Here is a 14756-nt window from a genome sequence, read left to right on the forward strand (position 1 = left end):
TTCCAAAATTAAAGGAAATAGCAAAAGATGCCTTACTTTTATTGTATACTTTTTTTTCCTAATTCAACATTTAGAATTTTTTTATGGAGTACATGGATGTGACTAATCCAAAGTTGAATTATAAGATAAATATTATTTTTATTTTATAAATAAGTAAAATATAAAAATAACAGAAATATTTTTTTTAAAATAGTTGTTTTCATTATCCCCTGTATCCAATTTTTTTGGCCAGTGCGCAACTGCGCATGTATGGGAAGGTAGGACAGCAGCAGGGCTTAATGGAAAACCCATCATAGTGTGATACAAAAGGGCTTTCTCGTGGTCCAAACAAGCAATATAATGGGGCTGAACATGTGTAGTCTCATTCATGGTCTCAACACATGTCGCAGGGCTTTATTCAATCAATCTAATATTTAATATCTTGGACTATTAATTTGTGAGCCCAAAATATAACACTTATATTTAAAATCCTATCTGTGCCAAGTACCTACCTAACCTTTTCAGATCAAAAGAAAATAATAATTTTTATAAAGTTTTAAGTTTAAATCTTAGAGTAAAATAAGTTATGTTGGGTGTAAAGAGTTTTTTTATATTATCATTCAATTATAACATATCATATATGATAAATTTATTGATTTTTATAATAATTATCATAAATATCATATTAACAATAATTTATGATTAAATTACATTATAAAATTATTCTAATACTTGATAATTAAACCCTTAAATCTTACTATTATTAAAAACAAAAGTTTCACAATACGATTACTCTTTAATGAAATTGTATAATATTTAGTGAAATAAATTATTTATTGGTTTACATAAACAAATAGTCACAAAAACAATTATATCACATTTAATTATTTTGAAATTTAATTAATCACTTAAATATAATAAAAGTATTTGAATTCGACTTCATAAAATATATGATTTTATGGTATGATGTTAGTACTATAGAGAAGGGAACTCACACATTAAGCTTTCCATTAAATGGTAGAGAGGGCAGGCTGGGCTCCTGATTGATGGGATGACATTTTGTCAACTCAACCTCTGGCAAAGCATATGTTGCAAAACTATATTCCTTCAAAATTTAAAATAATAGAATAGAAAAGTATATATATAAAAAAATAGAATAGAATAGAATTTCGTGGGCTCGTTCCCATCGTGTCTAATTAGCTATCCTCAATACTATATGTTTTGGTGAAATTTTCCAATTCGTTGGATAATGCTATTTTGTCAACTCAACGCGGCAAATGTGTTTAGTGCTCAGCACTTTCTTTGTTTGCAGTTTTGCACTCTTCAACCAGTAATATTGATTGAAAGTCATAATTAATTTTTATCGGAAAGTATTTGAGTATATATAAAATAATATTTACGTCATACTCAATGATAGATTAGGATTGTGCTAATAATTATTGGTTGATAGTTTTTAGTTACATACACGTTGTTAGGGGCTTTTAAGAATTGATTCAAAGAATTTCAATTTGTTTAAATAATCTGAAAAAATTGAACAAAATATTAATTAAAAATAAAAAATGCGTATCTTTATTTAATTCGGTTTAGTTTTTTATTTAGATACTTATAATTAAACTGAACTAAATAAATTGATACATTTAACTCCTATACTCAAATTTCTAACTAGGAAATTTGCATTTTTTTATGTAATGAGTCTTTCTTTTTTCTCTATTTTTAACTCAAAAAAGATTGAAAAATATTTAAAACTATTACCAATATTAGGAACAAAATATTGGAAGGACCCTTTTGACCAAATAAATTATTTTCAAAAAAAACTTTTTTTTCAAATTTAAATAATTCTTACTAATTTCTACATAGGTGATTAATTATAAATTATATACAATGAAAGCGAAATTCATCATTTTCACATAAGGGATCAAATTATATCAGTATAATTTTGACAATTATTATACTATTTTTTAACTTGATGTAGAATGATTTTTTTATTGAATTATATCTATGTATTATCAAGATTGTTTGTATCAAATTTTATCAAAATTGAACAACAACAAGAAGATAATTAAATGATTTATGTTTTAATATATTTTGAAATGTTTATATTACATTGATTTTAATTTATATAAAAGATGTATCAAATGATTTTTGATTAATATGAAATTTGCATATATGATTCATGTGAAAAGAACTTTTAATCCAACAGCCAGTTTTAAAAAAATATTATCCAATTAAAAATTATAAAATGATGTAGTAATTATCAAAATTATATCGATATAATTTGATATTTTCTTATATATATATAAAATTACACTATTATAAATTTATATTAATTATTGCACTATTTTAATAACTTTTAATTGGATATTTTTTTCAAACTAGCTATTATATTAAAAGTTTCTTTGGTAAAAAATTTACATTAACCCAAAATTACTTAATATCATTTCTAACGACTAAAATCGATATAATATATACTTTTAAAACATAAAAAAATGAATTATTTGATTATTTTTTTCAAATCTTACAAATTTTTATACAAACAATCAACATAATATTTAATTATAATTTCATAGTTGGATTGTTAAAAAATATATTTTATATAAAATTATTAATGATGTAATAATTAGTTTAAGTTACACATATAATTGATCCCCACTCAATAATTTTTTATACACTTGAGCCAAACTTTAAAATAAATTTACATACTAGAAAGAAAATTAAAACCCAATTTCAATAATAAATTGCCTTCACTCGTAGAGTGATGTATGAGAATGACGTGATTTGCATAAAACATAAAATAAAAGAACAAGACTCTCCTATATTTGTATGTATGTATTATGATATGATTTAATAACAAGTTTCTAATATTGATAATTTATTGGCTAGAAGAACTCCCAGCTGGCTAGTATGCAATTAAGTAAAGTCCAAATGTTGCATGCGATTGTGATTTGAGGTTCGCCAGACCTAATCCACGCGTGGAATCGCAATATTAGGCTATGAATCACTGTTAATTAGCCCATTTAATTAACAACTTAAGCTATTTGAATTCATTTGTCTGTTGGCAATCAAACTTGGACATGTTTAATTGAGAACATTACTCACCTAGCTATTGCACCTTAGCTAGCACCTATTTACGACAATCATATGTTCATTATTGCAACTAAAATTTGTTTTTGATTATGAATGACTTAAAATAGTTATACTTGCTCCTTTTTTTTTAACTAGTGTAGTGGATTGGCTTATTTTAATTTATTTTATTTCTGTTCAAAGAAGTAAGATAGTGGGAGACGTACTTTCCGCTTAGATATATATACTGTTTTCTAAATTGAAGTTTTATGTTTGTGTAAGTAATTTTAAAACTTAGTTTTTAAGATCTTTTACAAGTATATTTTTATATAAAAAAATATATTGAAAATATACAAATATTAATTGTGAGTACTTTTAATGGACTCTTATTAAAAGATGTTTTTTTATAAGAAAAATCCTCCTCACAAAAATTAAATTCTAAACCTTATTTAAAAAATCACGTTCCTTACCTTTTGAACAATGGGCGTTAATTCTCACATATCTAGCAAGTTAAGAATGTTAACGTGTCTGCCTGTCTGGGGATATATATATGTTAAAATATTAAAAATAAAATCTTTTAAACTAAAATATTTAATATTGTAAAATTTTATAAATTGATATTTTTTGTTTTTTTATAGAAGGACTAAGATAACATATTAAAAAATAACCTGTTTGGGCAGTGTCCGGTACGTATCTACGGGCCACATAGGGGTGATGTTCTTTGGGATATGTGGAACATGAGCGTCCGAAGAGTTTTTGGTTTCATTTAATTTCATAACAATATATGCAAATTGGTATAGCCTCAAGCGTGTTGTATCCAATTGTTTCAACAATTAATTTCCTCCCTTGGACATGTGGTCTGTAATAGATTACAGACCTTTCAAATTTAGACTTTTATAATATAGATAGGTACAGTCTATGATTGACAATGTTCATACAATCTAGGTTAGATTTCAATTCGTGGACCATATATACATAATAAATATATATAATCATGCAGATTATTTGTGGCTTTGGAAATACATTCACGAATTTTCTGCAAATTATGTAGTTATGGTGCTATATATATATATATATGGTTTCATGCATGTTTATACAGAAGGCAAAGTCTGAATTAATTATGTTGAATACAATTCTTTTAAGATGAAAGGCAATGCTTGATTTAGAGTTTAATTTTGGTATTATGTTAGCATAATTAAAGATTTTTACACTATTAACTAATTAAAAATCATCTTAATGGTCTAAATGATTTTTACACTATCATCATAAGAAAAATAAATTTTTAATTTGCTTATGACATTCCTAATTTTATTATTATTGAGAATGCCGCGTCTTTTACATCAAAAAATATGTTAGAACTTTTCAATTGCGAATGCCAGTAAATTACTAATATATACTATATGTATAATGAGAATAAAGTATATTTTTTTAGTAACTGTGGTCTATTATAGTTTAATTTAGTAAAAATAATTAGTGAATTAATTGAAATTTAAAAACTTACATTTTATTATTATATAATTTTTTATTTTATAAACAAACTTCTAACTAGTAACAGACCTGTGGCATCCATGTTTAGGTAATTATAGTTATATGTTTTTTAATTAATTTAAATTCTTATAATTTTTATTTACAAAGCCAGGGAACTGTCAAGTCATGTTTATTAAACAATGTATATAAATTTTAAATAAAAATATATATACTTTCACACATAAATGAAAAGTCGTTTGTATTCTAAACAGCTGGAGACATTACCATACTATACGAGCCACGCATCTATTTCCAGAAAACTATTTAAGAAAAAAAATTGTATATTTCATTATCACGGGTCACACCTGTGCCTAAGAAAAAAACCTTATTAAGAGGAGGAGACAACTCACCTGTAAATAGAATAGATCTTCGGAAGAAAATTAAAACTCTTTTGTAATCATATGCGATAATATATGTAAATCACGAGTCTAACTCTATCAAATCCAGTTAACTCAAAGCAATTTAATCTTTAAATACATATATAATAGAATTTCCTATACATGCAAGGCATGGACATTTGTTAGTTGCTTTTAACCTTTTAGTATCTATTTATATGTTTTAAAATTCTCTGTCGGCTATTAATCTAATCAATTGAATAGGGAAGAAAAAATGCAGAGAGAAGGACTAAGAAGTTAAAGAAGGAAGAGCACGTGTAGGCGTGCTGTTTGAGCACACAAAAGTCCAAATGCATAAATCATAGTTTTGTATTGTACATTGTAGTTGATTATGTAACATTCATTCATAGTACCACACCCATAGAACAATGGAGACCCTAGTGAATGAGATTTCTCTCTCCAACTCCACGTCCTTCACAACGTGCACATGGTTTGTTGAAGTTACTTGTTTTGGTCAAAAGGACCCCCAATAATCCTTTTCCATTGCCTCACCTTTGGGAATAATTGTGAGAACGTAATACTCAAACAAAGGTGTGTTCAACCACAAGGAGAAATCTTACACATTCTAATTAATTAAATTAGATAAAAGTACAGGAATCTCTCATAACCACTAACCAACAACATTGATCACCACCCCACAGTAATATCCACCTATCCTCTATTATCATAAAAGTTTGTTAGTTTTGATATATATAATCATACACTAAGCTCAATAAATCCATAAATTTTGGTTTCTAATTTTCAATAAATTTAAAATTAAAATAAATAAATTCTCCTATCATCATAATCAATCAGATTGTTAGATGCAAGAATCTTAAAAAGCTTTATTCTCCATGTCCAAAGTACTGAAACTAGTGACCATAGTGAGGCCATTGAAACTTGAAAGTAATTATAACACTTGTAAGATGTGGAAAAGTGGGGTGAAGCCACCACGTGCTTTACCCAACTTATGGGCTAGCTATGGCATTACATGATTCAAATCCTACTTTTCTTTTCACTGCTGCTCCCTGCTCAAAATTATGGACACTTTTATTACTTTATCAATTATAAACTCTGGACGCATTATACATGCAGTGAAAATTAAATGCAGGGTTGTGGGTAGATTGGTAATTTGAGGCCTAGTGATTATCATAGTCTAACTTCAACATGATGCTGTCTGTGTAGAGTTAATGTGTTATATAATGCAATGCAACAAATAAATTAAGAGGGAGACACCATAACCTCTGCTCTCAATTTCAAAAGCCTAGTCACAGCAACACTGAAATATCCACAGATGCACACTCCCTTTAGAAAAAGAAAGGAAAAAGGGAGAGAAAATGCTATTTCTGCTTTCTCTCTTTACTTTTAACTTTTTAAGCTCTCATTAGAGTTGTTCCCTGCATTTGCACCACAATGTTCATCTTTTCCACTTGAGAAACACATTTGCATGAGGTGAAGGAATATTCACATTTTCTATGGCGTGCTCTTTTCTTCATTTTTTTTGTTTTCATTTGTGTTGACTTTGAAGATTTAACTTCCACATTGTGTTCTCCACACCAATGAACGGAATGGAGGACCAAAATTCACTGAATTCTTCCTTGTGGCCGTGTTTGTGGTGGTGAAGACTAGAATCAGAAATGGAGTTTTCGTTTATGCTGAAAATATGAGATTCACTTGCAGTTGATATTTTCTACGTGACATCATTTTTTTCTGTCAGAGTAGCAATCCTTTCAGAATCTAGCTTCAATCTGATATTTTGCAGATTTTTGGGATTCTTTTTTTGTTTTTTGTTCATATCCTGTTTGTAGCATTTTCTTCAGTGTTCTATTTGGATCATGTACAGACTAAATTTAGAAGAAATGGAAAAAACAGCCAAAAAAGAAAAATAGACAGGATTTTTAGTGAGACAATTACATCCTTTCATTATTTCCACTTCCATTTTCAAACCTTCTCTCTCTGAATTCCACTGCACAAAAAGTTGGATGAAGAATTTTCCTTGAGAAATCGACCACCCCATGTCCTTATCACCTTTGGTAAATAAATTTCCTTTTGCAAAGTTCTTATTTCTAAACTTTTTTCTACATTCCATGTGATGAAGAATTTGACAGTCTGTTTCTTGGGATGGGGACCATTTCACAAAACTCCAAGCTTTCCACAAGAATACAGAAAACCACCGCATAATTTGTTCTCATAATTATAGGACCTTATGATATTAGTCAATCACTATTTAATATATTTTTTTCCTCCCTCTGACGTCTCTGACTATAATAAAAAATTAGTACTAAACAATATTTATCTTTATTGTTTCTGCTGAATGGAACGGTAATCTGTGATTAGTTTCTTGCGGCAGACAATGATTGGAGGAATGAAGGCTGAAACCTTGAGTGGTCCTTGTGTTTCGTACCATCTCAACAATGCAACACAAGCAGTGATAATTAACTGATAGTGAATACCAAAGTGGTATTTGGAATGCTCTGAATTCAATGACATTTGATATCATTCTCATCTTTGGAATTGGAGTTTAAGGCTAGTTTTTGAGGAGTGAGTGAGAAATGGATTCTGTTGGAGGGGAAGAGGCAATTCAAGAGCCTACAGACCATGATGAGAGGATTCTTGTTTCGGTTCGTCTTCGTCCCCTTAATGAAAAGGAGCTTGCAAGAAATGATGTTTCAGATTGGGAATGCATCAATGACACCACCATCATATACAGGAGCAACCTTTCAGCTACTGACAGGTCACTCTACCCAACAGCATATTCCTTTGGTATGAACACACTTCCTTAGTTCCTTCCATCATATTTGATTTAATTTACTTCCTATAATGTATCCCCTGAATGTGTCTATATTTGTAGCGATTCTTTTTTGTAAGGAAAGAACTAATGTACACTTGGAGTCTAAGGTGGGAATTTACCAAATGTTTCTGTTGTATGTTGCAAATCTGGTCATATATACTCATGAAGTTGGTCCATTGGTTTTGTTAATGAACTTATTATTATTATTATTATTATTCCAAGATCATAATTGGCTTTAATTGCTTTCCTCTTCTGATTTGCCTTGCTTTCCTTTTGGCTATAGACAGTGTGTTTCGAACAGATTCTTCTACAAGGCAGGTGTATGAAAAAGCAGCTAAGGAAGTTGCTCTTTCAGTTGTCGGTGGCATCAACTGTGAGTTTCTTCCCTTTCTATGCTTTTCCTCCTTCATCAGCATCATCAAAATCCACGGAACTTCTGTGTTAACGTCTTCTTTTGATCTCTCCCCCTGGTGTCTAATTGATCAGCAAGCATTTTTGCATATGGACAAACAAGTAGTGGGAAGACATACACCATGAGTGGCATAACTGAATACACAGTGGCAGACATTTTTAACTACATTGAAAAGGTAGATGAAATATGAACATGTCAATGCATTACCTTGTCTTTCTCAAAAACCATTTTTTTGATTTGGTTATACCTCTTTATAGCACACGGAAAGAGAATTCATGTTGAAGTTTTCGGCAATTGAGATTTATAATGAATCTGTAAGGGACCTCCTTAGTCCAGACTGTACCCCTCTCAGACTTCTCGATGATCCAGAGGTATGCATCTTCATCATTTTCTACAGAACTAGTATTTGTGCATTTTACTTACAGTTTGTTAATTTAACAGAGAGGGACAGTTGTTGAGAGACTGACTGAGGAAACTTTAGGAGATTGGAACCATTTTACAGAACTTATTTCTTTCTGTGAAGGTAAGGGTAAGGAGGGTTTGGATGGTTCTTGTTTCAATAGAGTTGCCTAGACTGAACATATATCTTTTTGTTATATTTTCCTCTTTAAAAAAATTTGTCCAGCTAGAGCTAACTGCTTAGTGCTTATCGTTCAATTGATTGCATTTTTGCAGCTCAAAGGCAGATAGGGGAGACAGCACTGAATGAAGCAAGCTCCAGATCTCATCAAATTCTAAGACTGGTATTTTATGTTGTTATTTCTTTTATAGGGATACCAACTTTATGAACTTTTGATGGCATTTCTTCTCTTACATTTCCTACAATGTGCTTCCTCAGACAATTGAAAGTTCTGCACGTGAATTCCTTGGAAATGACAAGTCTAGCTCTCTTTCTGCTTCAGTGGTATGATTGATTCCCTTAGTTTATAGGAAAATATTCCAAGAATCAGCTTCTTGTGTTAAAGAACATCTATAGCAATTCAAATAATTTTTTTCTTCTTCTTTTTCTGGGTACAGAATTTTGTTGATCTTGCTGGTAGCGAGCGAGCATCCCAAACCCATTCAGCTGGCACGAGATTGAAAGAGGGTTGCCACATAAATCGTAGCTTACTAACTCTAGGAACTGTTATCCGCAAACTCAGGTTAGCTTATGAAGATTGTGTTTCAATATTTGTGACATCCCTAATTGCAGAACATGACTACATATTCACTCAAAAAAAAATTTCTCTTGCCAAGGAGCCAAAAGCAGAACGTTTGTTTCACATGTAAGGCACATGCTACGGTGGTCAAGTGTGTAAACTTGTGTATGGTATACAAATTTTTTTAACCCTCAGATTACTCTTTTGGTACATCGTACTATCTTGAACTTCTCACACAATATCCTTCCTCTATACAAAGGAAAACGTTCATGAACCCATTTAGAGACCTTGGATTGCGGGAAAGCCTTCGTCGGACTCGGAAAGAACTACCCTCTCCCTTTCGTCCACAATCTCAATTCTCCGTCGCGGAAACCACCGTTACCGCCATCACCGCCGTCACCACCACCGACCTTGACCGCGCCATCATCGGATTTATGCCACCATCGCCGCCTCATTCCTCCGCCAATATCTTCTTCGCCTCCCACTCCTGCTCCGGCGTGGCGCCGACGCCGTCGTGTCTACTGCTCTTCTGTGACTGGAACATTGACCAGAACGACCTCGCCGAACGGCTTCCGTCGTTTTCTCGCCGGCGAGTCCCTCGTGCTGTCGAGATCCGAAAGCCTATCTCCGCCGCGACTGCCACCGCCAGAGAACCGTGACCGTGACAAGAGAAACGGAATCGCCATGGAGTGCGAGCGGCGAAGCCCTAACTCTTGCTCGATGAGGTTGTGGACGCGGCCAACGAAACCGACGCCATCGTCGGCACCGGAAAAACGCGATAAGAAGGAGGAAGAGGAGGAGGAGCTGGTGGCGTAGCAGGAACAGGGGCGCACGTTAGCACAATCAGGATATTGTGTGGAGGAGGAAGAATATTACGAGAGAAAAGTCCAAGATACTATGATGTATCAAAAAATAATCCAAGGATTAAAATAATTTGTGCATCATACATAAGTTTACATACTTACCACCTAGACTGTGCCCACATGTAATAATGTTATAATGTTGTTCACTTTTATAACCTCATGACTCTCTTTAGTTACATGAGACTACTGTTCTTGTAATGGCTTTTGGTAACCCCTTATCAATTGCCTCTTCAAGGTTACTGATCTTTCTAATTCTAACAGTAGCACCCACCACATATAGCTGTGTTGAATACAAAAGTAATAAGTAGATACAAATAGAGTTCATTTGTTTCATTGGCCTCTCCCGTCACTACTCACTTTTAGGCTTGTACATTTTTATCAAATGGTCTATATTCTATTATTTGTTTTCCTTTTCACTTTTGATGCAAATAGGTAGCAATAGCCAGTATTGGCAAATCATTGAAGGAACTATGATCTACTATATAGAGCCTCAAACTCCTACACACTTTATCATGCATTTACATTTTCCTTAGGACGGTTTAATTTGCCAATCACCCCCTGTTACTATATATTTTACTAATATGGAACATTAGAAGTAGACAAATGCTTTCAAGGCTAGTGTTTTCTTTTTTTAGAAACTTACTCCGTAATTCAATATAATCAATATTTGACATATTGGGAATAATTTATATAGTTTTATTTTGGAAAGGGGGGTTGAATATTTCTTCACTTTCATCTTTAAAAAAAAAAAAAAAAAAACTTTGCTTGCAGCAAGGGGAGAAATGGACATATTCCTTTCAGAGATTCAAAGCTAACCCGCATATTGCAGTCCTCATTAGGAGGCAATGCTAGAACTGCTATCATCTGCACCATGAGCCCTGCCCGGAGCCATGTTGAACAAACCAGAAACACACTCTTATTTGCAAGCTGTGCTAAAGAAGTGTCAACTAATGCACAAGTCAATGTAGTGGTGTCTGATAAAGCACTAGTCAAGCAATTACAAAAAGAGTTGGCTAGACTGGAAGATGAATTGAGAAATTCAGGGCCAGCCCACCTTACTTCTGAGACTGCAGCATTGTTGAGAGAAAAAGACCGTCAGATCGATATGGTAATAATAAATATTTTGCACCAAAACTCCTTATGTTTTATGGTTTACTATAGGATTGTAGTATGTATCTGACATCTCAAGGAAAATTGCTAATAGTGAAAACTCCTTGTACTACGAGCAGAGTATGAAGAAAAATATTTCATCTCTGTATTATTTCATATGAGAAGAGATACATTATACAGAAAGAAAAGGAAAAAGGAACTAAGAAATAGGACATTCCTATAACAAGGAATCCCAAAATTACAGGAATAAAATAAAAAGTAGAATAGTTGACGGTAATCCTCCCAACAATACTGTCACTGGATTGTTGATTCAATTGTTTGTTACTGATTCTGCAATGTTATTCTGTCCACATCTGAGCATACACCTTTTCTATTGTTGCATCTCCTTTGCTATATACTCCAATACTTATTTGTTATATTGAACTGTCCTTTTCTATTATGAAGCTTCCACCTAATATGTTTCCGGGAATGTTTCTTCTTGTGCCGAAAATTTGCAAGATTAAATTATTCTTACTTCTTTCCAGTAACAAATAATACTATAATAGACCATTTAATGCTTTTTAGTTATAAAACATGGGATATTTAACTTTGCAGCACTCCTTTCATACTTTTGTTCACTTGGACCCTCATGTTATCCATCATATATATGTATTTCCCTTTCTAGAATCTTGAATTAGAAAAGATATAGGCTTTTTTTTTAAGAAAATATATATTTCCTTAGGTCCTGATACTAATATAGAAAAAATTTGAATCCATCTTCCATTTTACATGCTTATTGGACACACCAAACATTTTATGGAAAGCATAATGGTACAGTCTACTTAGGATAATTTCTTTCATTTCACTAAATAATGGGTTTAAACTTTCTAGCTCCTTCTGATCCTAAGGAGAAAAGAGAAAAATCTTATCTTAACCTCAAATGTTTCTTTGTTGTCAACAACACCTGTGGTGTGGCCTTCAACAACTAGAAGAAAATGTAAGCTTAGGCAAGGGAGTTCTCATTTTAATACCGCTTACTGAAAGTCTGAAACATCTACTTTTCAACCATTTTTTTTCCTTTTCTTTTCATTTTTAATTTCATATTGAGGTGACAGCTTCAACAAATGTGCCTTTTATATATAGTCACCGAACATTCAATATATATAGCTCAAAGGAATGAAGACATTGAATTGAAACTTCCCAACCTATGAGCATGTGTTTCTTGTTGGTTGTAATTTGTGGATACGAACTCTCTTAATATGAACGTTGTTCCTTTCCATGCAGTTAAAGAAAGAGGTAAGAGAGCTGACCTTGCAGCGGGACCTTGCACAATCTCGAATAAGTGACATGCTCCGAGTGCATGGAGAAGATGTGGCTACAATAGAACTGGTGAGTATATTTGCCCGCCTTAAAGCATTGAAAGTTGTAACTGATATGCCTTTTCTTTTTTATAAAAAAACATCTAACCAATTTTCCTGTCTAATCTCCAGCAAAGTATGGATCCTCAATATCCAAATTTACACATGAGAAATTCATGGAACTTTGAAAATCAAAGAGAGGAGCCAAATGTATTAAGTCTTGATGGTGAAGAGAGTGTCAGGTCTTTTGATGCATCTCAATATTCAGATGGACATAGTTTTAGTTCTGATGAAAACTTATTCCAACTCCCTGACCTTGAAAAGAATCTTCTGGTCAGAAATTCTCCCCCAGGGTTGCCAGTCAAAAGGACTGATGCTGTACCGAATGATTTGGATCAGAAACGCATTGAAGAACAGCATGAAGAGGACAATTGTAAGGAAGTTAGATGCATTGAGTTGGAAGATGTAATCACAAACACACATAAACACTCAAATACATCAGATTTAAGATCAAATACATACACTGATTCTAATGCATCATCTCCTAGTGCAAACACAGCTATCTCAGGATTGATTGTAGTTGATAATAGAGACAAGGAAAAAGTAGTAGATTTGAGTTCATCTGGGTCAAAGGAAGACAAAAGATTGAACCATTTGCACCAAGATTTTGTTCTTCCCTCTCCAAAAGAAATTTCTGTGTGCATGACAGGAAACAGTACAAGTAGTTCTAGAACTTTGAAGTTGAGCCGAAGTAGAAGTTGTAAAGCAAGTATCATGAGGAATTTATCTTCAGATTGGTTTGAAGATGTAGACGTAATTCAGAACACTCCTCCAATAGGGATTGAAAAAGCCTTCCCTGGAAGACCGGAGGGCTTTCCGAAGAACATTTATGCACTAAACTATAATGCCAATGCAGAAAGGCTTTCATGTAATGGCCATGGGAATTCTGTACAAAATTCTTCTGTTGATGATGTACAGAATGTGAAATCCTCCACTAACAAGGAAAGAGAGGGAACAGAAAATATTAACAGGTTGAATTTACTGGCTGGCCATGAGGTAAGTTTTTATTGTACATTATTGATCTTATTTCCCATTCCAGTCTTGATGGCCAAATATCAGTTAACAGATCCAATTGATAATTCTTTTAACCATTGCTCTATTGATTCTGTTAATTTATAACTCTTCTTATCCCATTCATGGTATAGATATATTGAGAATTCAGTCATTGATTGTTTAATATATTTTGCATGACAGGTTCCGGGGACAGGATTGGATTATGCAAAGAATGTCAAAGATATTGGCTTGGACCCCATGCAAACTGATGGAGAAAGTCTCTCACACTCACACTGGCCTTCAAAATTCCAGAGGCTGCAAAGAGAGATCATTGAATTCTGGGATGCTTGTAATGTTTCATTGGTTCACAGGACTTACTTTTTCCTTCTATTCAAGGGGGAACCATCAGATTCTATTTATATGGAGGTAGAGTTGAGAAGACTATCATACCTCAAGCAAACGTTTTCCCAAGGCAATCAGACTGTGGAAGATGGACGAACCCTCGCACCTGAGTTAAGGTATTGAGGTTTTATTAAATTCTTTTGCAGATCTTTAAATTGAAATTTTACACTTAGTAAAATAATAGAACTTACAAGGTACAATGTCTTTCACTTGAAAACAGCATGAGATATCTTAGAAAAGAGAGGCAGATGCTGAGCAAGCAAATGCATAAGAGACTGTCTAAATATGATAGGCAGAACCTGTACTTGAGATGGGGCCTTCGTTTGAGTTCAAAGCATAGGAGTTTGCAGTTGGCCCATCAATTGTGGAGTGACACAAAAGACATGGACCACGTTAGAGACAGTGCATCAATTGTTGCAAAGCTGGTTGGTTTAGTAGAGCCAGAACAAGCATTTAAGGAGATGTTTGGACTCAACTTTACCCCACAACCTACGAGTAGGAAATCTTTTAGTTGGACAGCCAGTGTGAGGCACATTTTGTGACTTTGGATTTTACATTTTAGGTAGTTAGTTTGGTATGGCCATGTCAAAATTTCCCGGCTCTATATATAATGTAGATAATTATTTTTCTCCCCTTATCTTAGAAACAAATTGCTTTCTGTTGTATGCTTCTAACTCTGATTGCTATTGATTGAAAAGTGGTTTGTAAA

General features: G+C 32.8%; 1 protein-coding gene across 2 annotated transcripts; it reads left to right on the top strand.

Moving 5' to 3' along the window:
* Positions 1-6165: 6165 nt before the first annotated feature.
* LOC100802226 (kinesin-like protein KIN-7G) lies at positions 6166-14756 on the top strand. Of its 2 annotated transcripts, none has more exons than XM_003538825.5 (14): positions 6166-6973; positions 7291-7703; positions 8015-8104; positions 8218-8318; positions 8401-8514; positions 8585-8666; positions 8819-8886; positions 8982-9047; positions 9161-9285; positions 10917-11253; positions 12519-12623; positions 12725-13648; positions 13847-14163; positions 14268-14756. In XM_003538825.5, exons 2-14 carry the CDS (start codon positions 7493-7495, stop codon positions 14587-14589), a joined length of 2862 nt encoding a protein of 953 aa, XP_003538873.1. In that variant the 5' UTR covers positions 6166-6973; positions 7291-7492; the 3' UTR covers positions 14590-14756. The 2 variants fall into 2 exon arrangements, with proteins under 2 accessions (XP_003538873.1, XP_006590716.1); XM_006590653.4 differs by having other exon boundaries at positions 6166-6392.

This window comes from Glycine max, chromosome 11 (assembly GCF_000004515.6).
Source record: "Glycine max cultivar Williams 82 chromosome 11, Glycine_max_v4.0, whole genome shotgun sequence".
NCBI classification, from domain to species: domain Eukaryota; kingdom Viridiplantae; phylum Streptophyta; class Magnoliopsida; order Fabales; family Fabaceae; genus Glycine; species Glycine max.